General features: G+C 57.1%; 1 protein-coding gene across 1 annotated transcript; it reads right to left on the bottom strand.

Moving 5' to 3' along the window:
* Window positions 1-377: 377 nt before the first annotated feature.
* Window positions 378-9,410, bottom strand: FGFR4 (fibroblast growth factor receptor 4). Its single transcript, XM_081232926.1, has 18 exons — window positions 9,248-9,410; window positions 8,501-8,644; window positions 7,584-7,847; window positions 7,416-7,496; window positions 7,129-7,295; window positions 6,453-6,576; window positions 5,734-5,924; window positions 5,465-5,603; window positions 4,917-5,110; window positions 4,663-4,808; window positions 4,455-4,576; window positions 2,841-2,951; window positions 2,563-2,753; window positions 2,048-2,170; window positions 1,891-1,961; window positions 1,522-1,659; window positions 1,141-1,246; window positions 378-1,042 (listed from the first exon to the last, which is right to left on the bottom strand). Exons 2-18 carry the CDS (start codon window positions 8,589-8,591, stop codon window positions 896-898), a joined length of 2,406 nt encoding a protein of 801 aa, XP_081089052.1. The 5' UTR covers window positions 8,592-8,644; window positions 9,248-9,410; the 3' UTR covers window positions 378-895.
* Window positions 9,411-14,113: the final 4,703 nt, after the last annotated feature.

Here is a 14,113-nt window from a genome sequence, read left to right as displayed (position 1 = left end):
CCCTTGGGGACAGTCCCAGGGTACGCACACACATGCGCATATGCAGAGGGTACAGGAGTCCTGCCAAGTGGATGGTGCCGTGTGGACTCCTCTGCCCGTTAGCACTCGTTCACACTATCACATATACAAGATGGTGCTGGTAAGACAGACAGACAAAGACAGAGGTTCACACAGGCTCCTGGGTCCACCCTGACGCAGCTGGAGGTGGATGTAAACCCAGGGCCGGGCATGGAGCTCTCAGTCTGTGTCACCCAGGGAAAACTGCCAGCTTGGGGATCTCTCCACCCTGTTCCCCCTCCACCCGCTGCAGGGAAGGCACCAGGCAGGCACACAGTGGTTTATTGCAAAAAAAAAATAATTTATAAAAGGCCATTTGCTTCTGTGTTTTGGCAGGCTTCCAGCCTCTCAGCTAGCAAAGGGGCCAGTGCTCCTTCCACCGAGATGCTGGGGTAAGCAGCAGAGGGGAGGCAGGGGAGGCCTGGGGAAATGGGGTTCAGAGGCCCAAGACCTTTCTTGGTGTAGGGAAGTGGGGAGATTTAGGACAGCCCTACAGCCAGGACCAACCAAAGCCCTGGAACAAGGACCGAGTGCCAAGGCCCAGGAGGCCAAGCAGAACCTTAACAGGCCATCAGAACACTGGGGCCACGACTCCAAGGCAAGGGCAAGGCCTTGAGGCTGGGGTTGAACTCTGGCTTGAGACCCAGAGGCCAGAGCAGGAGTCTCAACTAGGGACCCCAGGACCAAAGACAGACCTCCCCAAAGCAGAACCAGAGATCTGGGACAGTACCTTTTGGTCAGGGCCTGGGGGTGCCAAGGTCAAGCACCACCAGCTTGCGGCTCAGCCAGGAGGCCCAAGGCTGCTGGCCGGCCTGCCCGTACACCTTTGTGCCGCTGCTCATGTCTGCACCCCAGGGAAGGAGAAGGGCCTGGGCCCCAGGGGCAGGGGGTCGTGGCTGAAGACGGAGTCGCTGGAGGAGCAGGTGCTGCTGGCATCCCCGCCAGCAGGGGAGTAGGGTCCAAAGGTTAGACGGAGGTCGAGGTACTACGGGGAACAGTGCTGGTCAGCCCTGGTGGCCAGGTGGGACAAGGCCCAGAGGGCAGTGGGCACAGGGGGGTCATGGGACGATAGGGGCACAGTACCTCCTCAGAGACGGCCAGCAGGACCTTGTCCAGTGCCTCCACCAGCTGCTTGAAAGTGGGCCTCTGAGAGGGTGCTGCGTGCCAGCACTCACGCATCAGCCCGTACCTGGGAGAGGTGTGGGGTAGGGTCAGAAGGAGCCTCAGGCCTGGGTGAGCGGGGACCTCACGGCCCTGGGTGGGGGGTGTGAGGAAGGGGTAGGGTTTGATGTGGGGTAAGTGAGGCCATTCAGTGGAAGGGTACCAGGCCAGGACCTCCCTGCTGGGCTGAGGAGGAGGTGGTGACAGTGTTAGTGCTAACACTCTCTATGGCCACGCTCTGAAGTCAAGGGCAGGGCAGAGGGTAAGGACTGGAAAGCGGGGGAGAGTGGGGTGAGGCCTCACAGCTCTGGGGGGCAGTGTGGGGGCCGGTCCATCCGATGCCCCTCTCGTAGCAGCGAGAACAGCTCCTCCACTGGGATGCCAGGGTATGGGGAGCCCCCGAGGGTAAAGATCTCCCACAGCAGGATCCCAAATGACCACCTGGAGGCAGAACCCAGGCTCAGCAGGGCACAGCTTCACTCCCTACCCCTGGGACTAGGATGGGGGACCCCACAGCTATGATCCACCATGGGGGTCAGGATTAGGGTTTCTTTTAGTCTAGTCCCATTCAGGTCCCAGGGCTGTGCGACCCTGGGCAAGAGCTTTGCCCTTTCTGTGGGGTAGGACAATGATCGCCTGCAGACACCCCAGGCCGCAGCTTCTAGGACCCACACGTCACTCTGGTGTGTGTAGACTCTGTCAAACAAGGCCTCAGGTGCCATCCACTTGACAGGCAGGCGGCCCTGGAGGGGAGAAGAGGCCACATTGCTGCTAAGTCCCACAGGTCCCGGTGCCCCGCCCCTGCTGAGTTCTGCCCTGCCCCCCTTACGTTGCTAGTTTTCTTGTAGTAGTCAATGTGGTGGATGCCGCGGGCCAGCCCGAAGTCAGCGATCTTCATCACATTGTCCTCGGTCACCAGCACATTGCGGGCAGCCAGATCCCGGTGGATGCACTGGGGGCAGGGCAGGGGTCTTAGGTTTATGAGGACACAGCTGGAAGCTGGGCACACAGGACCTCACAGTAACCCTCGGGGTAGGGATCATCCACCCATTTTACAGATGAGGAAGTCAAGAGTCACAGAGAAGAAACCTAAGCCAACTAACTTCAGGGCCCACACCCTCTCTCCTGCACTGCCTCTTCCTACCAGTGTGGTAGGAAGTATGTGAGGAAGGAATGGGGATATGCAGTGTCAACTGTGCACAGAAGGACTGAGGGGTTACAGAAGGACTCAGGGACACAGGCTAATGAGAAAGGGGAGGGAGAAGTTGGGGCATTTAATGCAGGGCATGAAAGTGTGGCGATGGGGCAGTTGGAGTGGTCCAGAGTGCCGCCCGCTGCCTGTACCTTCCGCGACTCCAGGTACTGCATGCCCCGGGCCACCTGGTAGGCACAGGAGACCAGGGCAGGGAAGGAGAGTGGCCCCTCGCTGCTCCGAGGCCCGTCAGGGCTGAGGTCAGGGCCTGGGGGGCGGCGGGCCCGCAGGAACTCCCGCAGGTTTCCCTTGGCGGCACACTCCACAATCACGTACAGGGGCCCTACAGAGGCGAGGGGGGACAGGGAAGCTACTGAGGCTGTGGCTCCGCATCCCAACCGTCCCCGTCCCTAGCCGTGCCCCACCCCACCTTCCTGGGTGCAGACACCCAGCAGGTTGATAATGTTCTTGTGTCGGCCAATCAGCTTCATCACCTCCATCTCAGAGACCAGGTCCGCCAAATCCTTGTCGGAGGCATTGTCTGTAAGGATGACAGCCAGGGTGACTACATAAGCGAGACTTTGGGTTGGGGACAGGACACGGAGCCCTGGACTCAGAGTCAGGAAGGTCTGGGCCTGAATTCCTGCTAGGCTGTGTGGCCTTGAAACAATCTCTTAACCTCTCTGAACCTCAGGATCATCTTGTATGAAACGGGACAATGGATCGTGCCCTACTCTCATAGCAGTTGCAAGGATGCAACAAGATCAAGGATCTAAAAGTGGTAGGCCTGGGCTTCCCTGGTGGCGCAGTGGTTGGGAATCTGCCTGCCAATGCAGGGGACACGGGTTCGAGCCCTGGTCTGGGAAGATCCCACATGCCGTGGAGCAACTAAGCCCGTGAGCCACAACTACCAAGCCTGCGCGTCTGGAGCCTGTGCTCTGCAACGGGAGAGGCCGCGATAGTGAGAGGCCCGCGCACCGCGATGAAGAGTGGCCCCTGCTTGCCACAACTGGAGAGAGCCCTTGCACAGAAACAAAGACCCAACACAGCCAAAAAAGAAAAAATAAAAAAATAAATAAAAAGTGGTAGGCCTGCCAGTGAGTGGGACCAGGAAACAGGAGAGAGAGGGAAGAGCTCTGAACAGAAAGGAAGCTCTGTCTGGAGGGCTTGGTGTTACTCCCTGAATGGTGTGAGAACTCCTGGGGGCGGGAAGCACGCTGGAGACCTGAGGTCTGTCTGACCAAGGCCTGGTGTCCATCTGGCCTGGGAATTCAGGGAGCTTCCAGTGGGGCGCAGATGGGGAGGCCAGGAAGACACTGCTCCAGCTTCTTTTGAGAAGGCTAAGGACAAGGGGCTGAGCCCCTGGAGCTGACCTGTGGCCCTGGGCCAATGACATACCCTCCCCACCAGACCTCACAATGCACATTTCTCAATCCCTGCCTCCCAGAAAGTGCCAGGTGGCCCCAGCTGTGCAGAGAGGAGGGGCCGGGGGGGAGCAGAACAGCGGTTTGGGCCGCTCTTGAAGAGGGGGCTGGGGAACAGCAGCAAGAGGCCCCGATGGTGGGTCCCAGGTGTGCTCTGAGCCCCTTGGGGGTGCTGCCTGGGCTGTTCTCCGAGACAGTGGCGAACACAGGGGGACAGGGCCTGGGGGAGGCTGAGGGTGCAATTTGCAGGGGAATCGTGGGGGAATGAGGTGGAGGCCTTCAAGGCTGACAAGGTTATTTGAGGCCAAGGCTGACACGGGGTATCAAACCCATCACCCTAAACCCTTGTAGTCATCGTCATCCCACTGGTTAAGACTTTAGGCACCAGGCACTTTCCACAAACCTTGGGCTGGGAGGCAGGGACTGTTATTTACCCCACGTGACACGTGAGGAAACTGAAGCTCAGAAATGACTTGCCAGGGTCAGGAGCAGAGTTGGGCCCCAGGCCCACGGCTGGGATCGGGTAGCCTCTCTTGGCCCTCAGTGCTCACCCGCTAGCACTGAGAGCCCCGTCTGTTACTCCCAAGGCAACTGGATCTCCCCCAGGCTGCCACACTCACCCTTAAGCATCTTGACGGCCACAGTGCTGGCTTGGTCAGGCCGGATGGGGTCCATACCAAAGGCCTCTGCACACACCACCTGCCCGAAGCAGCCCTCGCCCAGGGGCTTTCCCAGGACCAGCCTGGAGACGAGAGAGATGAGGCCTCAGCCATCAGGGCATCATTCCTGCCCAGAGTCTGATCCCCACCCTCACTCGGCACCGCATACCTGTCCCGGGGGAACTCCCACAGTGGGTCGAGAGGTAGGTCTAAATTCACGAGGCCCGCAAGCAAGGGTGGGCCGCTGGAGGAGAGACGGACACCCCGCACCAGGGACGAGCTTGACTTGGCTGAGGAGCCTGACTCCAGGGAGAACTGCAAAGTGAGAGACTTGGTCTGTCTGCTGAAGCCAAGCTGAGGCAGGAAAGCAGGCCCAGAGCCTCGCTACGGGGACACAGAGGTGGGGGACAGCATGGTTGGTACCTGTCGGGCCAGAGGGAAGCGGGACAATTTCTGCACAGTGGCAGGCTGCCGGGGGTGCCGGCCGAGGAGCACCTGCCTGCGATACAGCCCGGCCAGAAGCAGAAGCACCATCAAAGCCAGAGAGCCTGATGTGTACAGGATGATGTCCGTGTACCTGGCCTCAGGCGCTGTTGCCGACCACATGAGATCCTCCTCTGCCCACAGAGAGACAACATACAGACAGAAACTGACCAGTCAGTGATCAGATGGCTGGCCCCACTCCCTCTAACTGAGGCCCTCATAGCTCCCAACATATATAGGGACACACGCCAAGAAAACTGCATTTACACCCCGTCCCGCATACCAACACCCCAGAGAGTCACACGGACAGTCACATGTGGACACGCATAGAGGGACTGCTACAAGCAGAATCAAACACACAAATCCACACACCACATCCCAAATCCAGACCCCACAGGCCAAGGAAGACTATCTACCCAACAGGTCACAGCCCACTGTGGCACCACAGCAGAATCCCGCAGCCTCTCCTGGCCCCCTCAGGAGCTCACCTGTCAGCACCGTGAGCCAGGCTGACTGGTAGGAAAGGCCGATGGAGTTGCCCGCCAGGCAGGTGTACTCGCCTGCATCCTCAGCAGACACATTCCGAAGGTATAGGACCTCCACCTCCGAGCTATTGATGTCTGCTGTCTGGGGAAGGGGGACACATTCAGGGGTCACAGCAGGGCCTGGGGCCACACTGCAGCCAGGAAGGGAGCTGGGGACCACTCCCTACCACCCGTGGGAGAATGGTAGAGTCAGGTGCCGGCAGGGACTGGACCTTTAAGACTTGCACATAGGGGAAGCCATCGGCACCGAAGCTGCTGCCGTTGATGACAATGTGCTTCAGCCACTGGATGTGGGGCTGGGCGTCGCTGTACACCTTGCAGAGCAGCTCCACGTCGCTGCCCACCACAGCTGTGGTGTTGGCTGGGAGCCCCGCCTGCAGGATGGGCCGGTGCGGGGACCGCTCTGGGGCGGGGTCGGGCCGTCAGCCCTGACTAGGCACCCACAGAAGCACCCTGGTCACCTGCCTCCAGCCTCCCCCCCAGCTCAAGGGAGGGACCTTCCTGATACTCAGCTCAGACGTTGTTCATCCCCTTCTTACACTGTTTAAACCTTCCATGGCTCCCCATTGCCTTTGGGGTCAAGGACAACTTCTCAGCCTAGCACTCAAAAACCCTCCAGGCCTGGCTCTCTGCTTAAATGCCACACCCCAGGCATACACGTCCCCACAAATGCACTGTGCTCTTTATGCCTAGGGCCTTTACTCAGCCTGTGCCCTCTGCCTGGATGTCTTTCCCATGTTTCTCCTCAGCCCAGCCCTGCTCCTCCAAGCCCACATTATCCCCTGTGCTTCTCTTGGACCCACCTGGACAATTTGAGTAGCTTGAGTGAGTCATCTAGAAGTCCATCTTGCCTGCCAGACTGGGTCCCACCTGAGGGCAGGGTCAGGGCTCCCACCCTGACACCGCCTTGCCCGTCCGCCCGCCCGCTCACCCAGCACGTCCAGCAGATAGCTGTAGCGGATGCTGCCCAAAGAGTTCTCCACAAGGCAGGTGTATGTGCCACGGTCCGAGGGCACCACGCTTTCCATCACCAGGCTCCAGTGCTGGTGGCGCAGCTGGGAGCAGGAGAAGTGTCCATGAGGGGTCACCGAACCATGCCCATCCAGGGGACCAGAGCATGAGGAGGCTACATTCTGCCCGCGGGGGTCTTCTCAAGCTCTCTAGGCCCTGGGGAGGCCACGCCAAGGCTAGGGACCTTGGGACAAAGGAGAAGGCCCAAGAAGTATCTGAGCCGTGAGTTCGAGTCCTTGAGTTTTAGCTCGACTTCTTCTGAGCTGTGCCACCTTGAACCAGTTTTTGCCCTCTCTGAGTCTCAGCTTCCTCTGAGACTACAGCCTGGAACTGACCCTGTAGGGTCTTATCATGAGAATGAGCTGCTAAAACATATTAATACCTGCTGGTCAGTGATACTTCCCACTTTACACATGGAGTTGCTAAGGTCAAGAGGTTAAGTCACTTGCCAGAGAGTGGCAGAGTGGGAACTTGAACCAGAGCTGTCCAAGTCCACAGTCTAGTGCTCCTTCTGGGGCCCTGCAGCTGCCTTTCTCAGTAGAGAAAGAGCTGTGGGTTTGACCTGAGGGGACCGGTGGGGAAACCCGGAGACTCACCCGAATGCCTCCAATGCGATGCTCCCCATGGAAGTCCTGTCCATCCTTGAGCCAGCGGATGGTGGGCATGGGGTTGCCTGCAGCTGGACAGCGGAACTTGATGGTGTTCCCGGCAGGCACTGCATGCAGTTTCTTCTCCATGCGCTGGGGGTGTGTCCAGTAGGGTGCTGGCGGGGAGGGGAAGGGAGAACTCAGTGCCCTCAGGAGGACCACCTGTTTACACACAGATCTCTTCTCAGTGACCAGCTGGAAGACAGGGGAATGAGTCCTTGAGGAGTCCCACCGACCTTGCTGGGGGTAAATGTGCTCATTCGAGGGGCCTCTGGGGGTCTTGGGGTCCTCGTCACCATTGCTGGAGGTCGTGGAGTCTATGTCAGGGACAGAGGGAGGCATTTGAGGCCCAGGACAGAGTTTCTCTCCCCAGGGACCCCTTAGCCACTGCCAGACTCCCTTACCATCCACAACCAAGGTGACATTGTGCAGGACAAGCATGGAGCCTCGTGTCAGGCAGAGGTATCGGCCAGCGTCTTCGGGTAGGAAGCTGGCGATCTCCAAGCGGCCTCTCCAGCCTCGTACCCGGCCAGCAGGTGCCAGGCGACTGTCCTCCTTGTACCAGTGGCCACTGCGCTCAGCCCACCCACAGCATAACCGCACAGGCTGCCCAAGGGCCACAGTCAGCTCCTGTTCTTGCTGCTCCGGGCTGGGGGCCAGGCAGGGCTCTGTGGGCCGAGGGCAGAGGTCAGTGAGCTGAGTCAGCCCCCTGCATACAGAGAACATGCTGCACACTCATGGCAGGAGCAAGCCCTCGACACATGCTGGACACCGCTGCTCCTCCGCATACACACAACCACGTGCCACGGATGGTATGTGCAGGGCAAATGCCACGCCTCTGGTGCATATCACACACACGGTGCGTGGCACGCGTGCTGGACAGGACATGCCACTGTCCCAAGAAACACACACACACAAGTCACATGCTACAGGTGCCACATATAGGGCACACGCCTACACCTCTGGGGCACATCACACTCACAGTGCATATACCACACATGCCGGCTGGGCCTCCCAAGCCACACACCCAGTGCACAGAACACACACACACACACACACACACACACAGCCAGGGGGCTCACCACCGGTATGCGGCCCACCTCAGGGCCCTGCACCCTGCAAGGCCAGTCTCTCTTGTGGACACAGAGATAGGCGGGTGCTTGCTGGGAGCCAGACACTGAGTCTCAGTGGTCGGTCCTGCCCTGCTGTCACCACCTCAGAGCCTGGGCCAGGATCCTCTCCAGCCTCGCTCAGCCAGCAGCCCCCTCCTGGTGCCCACGCTTCCCACCCCTGCCACCCTCTCCCATCTTAGAGGCCATACCCAGCTCCGCTTCCTCAGAGGCCTCAAGGGACAAAGCTGGAGCCCCAGGTGCCCCCAGCAGGACCCCCAACAGGGCCAACAGCAGCCGCATCTCCTTCCTGCTGCTCACAGGGACCCAGGCTGGGCCTCCCACTGACTGCCTTCCTGAAACAGAAAGGGCGAAGAACTCCTGCTAGACGTGCACCTCTGTTGGCGCTACACCGCTATCTTGCAGATGAGGAAACTGAGACAAGAAATGCCGACTTGTTCAAGCCCCTGCTAGGCAGCGTCAGGGCAGAGGCTAGGACCAGCTCTGCTGTTGTCAGAGCCCAAGGCCTCCCCACAGTAGGTTGTGTGGTGCGGGGCAGGGGCTGGGCTTCCTGCTCTCCTTGGGTCCTGCTGAGACCCCGGCACAAGTTCACAAAAAGGGCAGGCTTGGGATTCTTTCCTTGGAAGGAAGCAGAGAATGGAGACATGAATTCTGCTCTCTCTCAGCACACATAATTTATTTTTTGCTGAATAAATGAATTTTTTTTTATTACTGAAGAGCCCAACCCCCCCGGAAAAAAAATCTGAAGTATAATACAAGGCCAAACTTCAGCATCTGGATGTTATCTGATCTGACCCCCGCTCCTTATAGCATTGCTGACATTTCCATGACCAGCTTTGGATACCTGCAGTGGCAGGGTGCTCACTACTAAGGCAGTACATTCTACGGCAAGCACAAGTTCTTCCTCATTCTGAACGAGAATTGCATTCTGGGGTTACCTCTGTTTTTCTGTGTCCCCACAGCTCCGTCAGAGGCACACAAGCTCTTGTAAAGAATGTAGACTCCAGTGTCTGACAGAGCCAACTTCAAATCCTGACTCTTACCAACTTGCAAGTCCCTGTCCTTCTCTGGGCTGCTGTCCTCACAGGACTGCTTTGAGGAGAAAAGAGAATGTATGTAGGGCTGGGCACACAGAATGTTGGAATGTTTTCTTCCCCTTCCCCGTCCCCATGACTGTCACCCTTGTTCTGCTCTCGGCCAGTCACCTCCGCTGCGGGTGCTGTTCCTGTCAGGTGTGATGTACACTCCCACCCCATCTAGTTACCCTCCTCCAAATGCCACCAACGATGTCTCCATCCTCTGAAAGGAACACTCAAAACAGCCTCAGCTGGCAGGGGAAGAGGGCGACCAGTGTAGTCCCAGGGGCTTACTGGCTGTCACCTGGGGCTGGGTAACAGTCAGGTGGCACTGGTGTCTCTGGATCCACCTTGCCCGGGAATTCCACTGCACAGTCTCTCCTCAGCCACTGCCCCACTGTCCAGCTCTGGTTCTGAGGCAGGGAACACTTAGCTTGTCTTGGCCAAAGCCATTATCTCCCCCTTTGAACTGCTTCTTTCCTGGGTTGCCCCCGCAGCTGGAGCACAACCTGTCCAATCCCTCTCTAGTCCATCTCACCTTCCCTGCCTGAACCCAGAGCACGCTATGGTCATCTCTAGTTTGGGCCCTTGCAAACGTCTCCCTGGGTTCTCCAGCAGTGTTTTAAAAATTACAAGTCTGCCATGTTCCGCCCCCCACCCCCCAACACCCACCCGCTTACAAGCCCTTAATGGCTGCCTGTGTGCAGCAGGATCCAGTCCACACTGTTTATCCAGCATTCAAGGCCTCCCTCCCTGCCCTTGTCAATCTCATTGGCTGCACAGTCAGCTTCTTCAGCACTGGGAAGACACTGGCTTTCCAAACCGGGCATGTCTTCTCTCTTGCCCATACCTCTCTGCCCCCACTTCTCCAGCTGGTTCAGATGCCACTGTCTCTGTGCCCACCCCTGGTTTCCATTGCCCCGTCTCTGTGAAATCCCCTCACTCTGCTCTGCTCTGCAGGGAGGGCAGCTCTCTGGGTTGGGAGTGGAGTGGGGGGCCCAGGGATTTTATTCCCACCCCCAGGCTACCCTGACCTCAGAACCTTAGTTGGGTCACCTGCCGCAGCTGACCGACCGACTGTCCTGCACGTGGGGTCGAAGGGCCTGACTCTGGCATCAAGTAGTGCTGTTCTCCAGCCTCTCGCACTCAAGCGCCTGGGGAGCCTGGGCAAATGACTGCACCTCTCGGAGCCTCAACTTCCTCATCTCTATTCGGGGCGCGCAGACGGTCCAGCAGCAGAGGGACCAGCGCGCTCTTCCTCCTCCACCCCTACCCGGCCACCTTGAGGGGAAGTGCCTGTCAGCGGGTCCTGAAGGGAGCTGCAGGGACAGCTGGCCCGCCCCCGCCCCGGTGGGCAATGAGTAACCAGCTCCGCGGCCAGAGTGCTCTTTGGACGGAGCGGGACAAAAGGCCCTGTGTGCGCTGCGGGTTACTGATTTACCGTCCCCTTCACCCCCTCGCCGAGCGGACGCCCAGGTTCCCAGTGCTGGGAGGGGTCAGCTCCCGGAGCCCCGCCGCCGCTCGCCCCCTGGCGGCTGGGAGCGCAGCCTGGGCCTGCACAGGGTCCCGGCTCACCTCGAACCTCCAGATAGCCCCGCTCCCGGCACAAGGTTCCGACTCACCTGGGTCCTCCGTGGCCCCGGTCCCAGCTCCCGCCAGCCCCTACCCCCGCGCCGAGGGAGACCGAAGACTCCGCTCGGGAGCTGCTCAGCCCCCGGCCAGAGAGCCAGGAATGCACCCGCGACAGCGGCGTGGCCGCGGGCGGCCCAACGCCCCGCCCACCTCGGGTTTCACCTACTTCGGGCCCCGCCCCTCCTGGACCAGCTCTATCCTGACAGCTGCTTGGCCAGCAAAGGCCCAGCGCCCCGCCCATCTCTGGTCCCGCCCGGCCTAGACCAGCTCCTGACAGCGGGTGGCACAGCGTCCCGCCCACCTGGAGGCCACTCCTCGAACCCAACGGCGCCGAGCACCCTAGGAGGCCAGCCCAATCCCTGCTGGCACACCCCTTCAGACTCCGCCTCTTTTGCCCCACCCAGGCCTGGCTTCCAAGTTCTAGTCCATCGCTCCATCCCCTGCTCTTCACCTCCCAGGGAACAAGACCCAGCAGTCCAGAGCTGCCACCTCCGCAGACCTTGGCTTTACCTGGCTCCTCTGTCTTCTGCGCAGTCGTCATACAGACCACCCCCTCTGCCCCCACCCCCATCCGTTCTCCGCACAACCTTCAGAGTGATAGTTAAAATACAAACCTGACTGTACCAACCACAACCATCTCTTTAAAACTTCCCAATAGTTTCCTATAGAGATTCTTAGCGTGACCTGGCCCCGCCCACGTCTCCAGATGAAGCCTTCATTCACTTCTTCCTTGCTCCCACCCTACCTCTGGGCCTTGCACATGTGGTTCCGCTTCCTGGGATGAGCTTTCCGCTCTAGGTCTGGTTATTTCCACCTCATTCTTAGGTCTCAGCTCATGTCCCCAAAGAAGCCCTCTTAACTTGCCAGTTCCTCTTTCACGTCTTCTCTCCTGTGAGCATGGGGAAAGAAGCAGAGAGTGAAGTGATTCAGAGCACTAATTGCAGGACTCAAATCTCAGCACCATCACACGTGGCCTTGTCAAGTTACTCCATCCCTGTGTCTTCATTTTCTCATCAGTAAAACAGGTATAATGATAGTATCATCCTCAAGAAGTGGTTGCAAAAAGTAGACATGTTCTTCTCACACACTGTTGGTGAGAATGTAAATTGGTGCAGCCACTGTGGAAAACAGTATGGAGATTTCTCAAAAAACTAAAAATAGAACTACCACATGACCCAGCAATTCTACTCCTAGGTGTATATGGAAAAAAAAAATGAAAATACTAATTTGAAAAGGTACATACACCCCAATGTTCATAGCAGCATTATTTACAATTGCCAAGATATGGAAGCAACCTAAGCATCGTCCATCAACAGATGAATGGATAAAAATGGCATATATATATATATTCGATTGTATAGCAACTATACCTCAATAAAAAGAAAAAAAAAGTTGACATGTTCTTATGTGTAAGCCTTTAGAACACTACCTGACATATAGCACTTGCTTTGTAATGTTAGCTGTGATTATTTAGGACTTGTTAATTCCTTATCACATGTTCCAAAATTGTAACTAAACAGTTAATTCTGTAAATAGAAGGCAGGAACAGCCTGCAGGCCATACCATCAAATCTCAAGTGCCTGGTACACAATAGGTGCACCCGGAATAGCTCTACCACGTTCCTCTAGGCTCAGGTCTGCCTCACTTGCACGCACATCTCTGCTGAGCATGTCCTAGGTTAGCCGACCCTTCACCTCTACCCAACTCTCACATTAAGTCCAAGCCCTGTGCTCCTCTGAAGGCTTCTGGAGGAGAAAGGAAACCCTTCATGTGGGGTCTCTTGCACGCCTCCTGGTCAGTGCTCTGGCTGGTGGAGACACTGCCCTAGGGGAAGCAGCTTCCTCTCCTTTGTTATGCGGAGAAGTCTAGCCCTCTCTGCCCTTACTCTCAATGAGATAGAGGCTTTTCCTTTGCATAACTAAAAGGCCCATTAAAGTTATTTTTTTCCTTTTCCTTCTCAAACAAAAGAATGGTCTCCTCCCAAAGCTAAGTCAGAAAATAGTTGGTTATCTTTTTATTTTTTATTTTATTTATTTATTTATTTATTTTGCGGTACACGGGCCTCTCACTGTCGTGGCCTCTCCCGTTGTGGAGCACGGGCTCTGGACGCGCAGGCTCAGCGCCCATGGCTCACGGGCCCAGCCACTCCGCGGCATGTGGGATCTTCCCGGACCGGGGCACGAACCCGTGTCCCCTGCATCGGCAGGCGGACTCTCAACCACTGCGCCACCAGGGAAGCTCTATTTTTTATTTTATTTTATTTATTTTTATTTTTATTTTATATTGGAACATAGTTGATTAACAAAGTTGTGTTAGTTTCAAGTGTACAGCAAAGTGACTCAGTTATACATATACATGTATCGATTCTTTTTCAAATTTTTTTCCCATTTAGATCATTACAGAATACTGAACAGAGTTCCAAGAAAATAGTTTGGTATCTTTTAAAAACTGTCCTGATTCCCCTCATCCAGGGTCCTTCCTTGCTGGAGGACCCTGGAAAGATGAGGCTCCTGGCACTGGGGATGCCCAGCAAATGGGAGCCTCCTGCCCAGAGAGGGCCTCACCAGACCTCCCGGACTCCTGGAGAGACTCAGCTCCCCACCTCTGGTCCTCTGCTGGCTCCTCAGTGAATGTGGTTGTTGGGGGGCGGGGTGAGCTGCCAGCAGGAGCTGGACCCCACATAGCTTTCATTCAACTTCCAGGCACTTCCCAGGTTTACCTGAGCCAAAAGCAAAATAAGGCTTTCATAGTTCAAGTTGTGCAATCTCTGTCCCCTGAGATGCCCAAGTCCTTTAGACTGACAATCCTGCCCCTACCCCCCGCATCTGCACACATTTGTCCAGCCCCCCTCCCAAACACACAGCCTCTCACTCTGACCCTCTGCAGAGTCTGACACTCTCTCACAAGGTCATTCATTCATTCATTCACTCATTTACCAAGTGTTTATTGAAGGTTCGTTATACGGCATACACTGCTCTAAGTCTCGGGGATAAAGGGGCTGACATTGTAATGGGGAAAGATAGATAAGTAAACAGAGAACAGAAGGAGACTTGCAGAGGGGGTCTGGGAGAGACATCCAAACCTGTCTTGCCTTCA

This window comes from Mesoplodon bidens (genome assembly GCF_964165515.1).
Source record: "Mesoplodon bidens genome assembly, chromosome: 4".
NCBI lineage: Eukaryota > Metazoa > Chordata > Mammalia > Artiodactyla > Ziphiidae > Mesoplodon > Mesoplodon bidens.
The sequence above is the reverse complement of the archived record's forward strand: the minus strand, read 5'-3'. Positions and strand labels throughout refer to the sequence as shown.

Excerpts from the sequence above, each read along its gene's own strand:
- FGFR4 (XM_081232926.1), bottom strand. The coding sequence starts at position 8,591 with ATGCGGCTGCTGTTGGCCCTGTTGGGGGTCCTGCTGGGGGCACCTGGG. Across the intron at positions 5,111-5,464 it reads CTGGCTCACGGTGCTGACAG|AGGAGGATCTCATGTGGTCG; the intron begins GTGAGCTCCTGA and ends CTCTGTGGGCAG. Across the intron at positions 1,247-1,521 it reads CCACACTGCCCCCCAGAGCT|GTACGGGCTGATGCGTGAGT; the intron begins GTGAGGCCTCAC and ends CACCTCTCCCAG.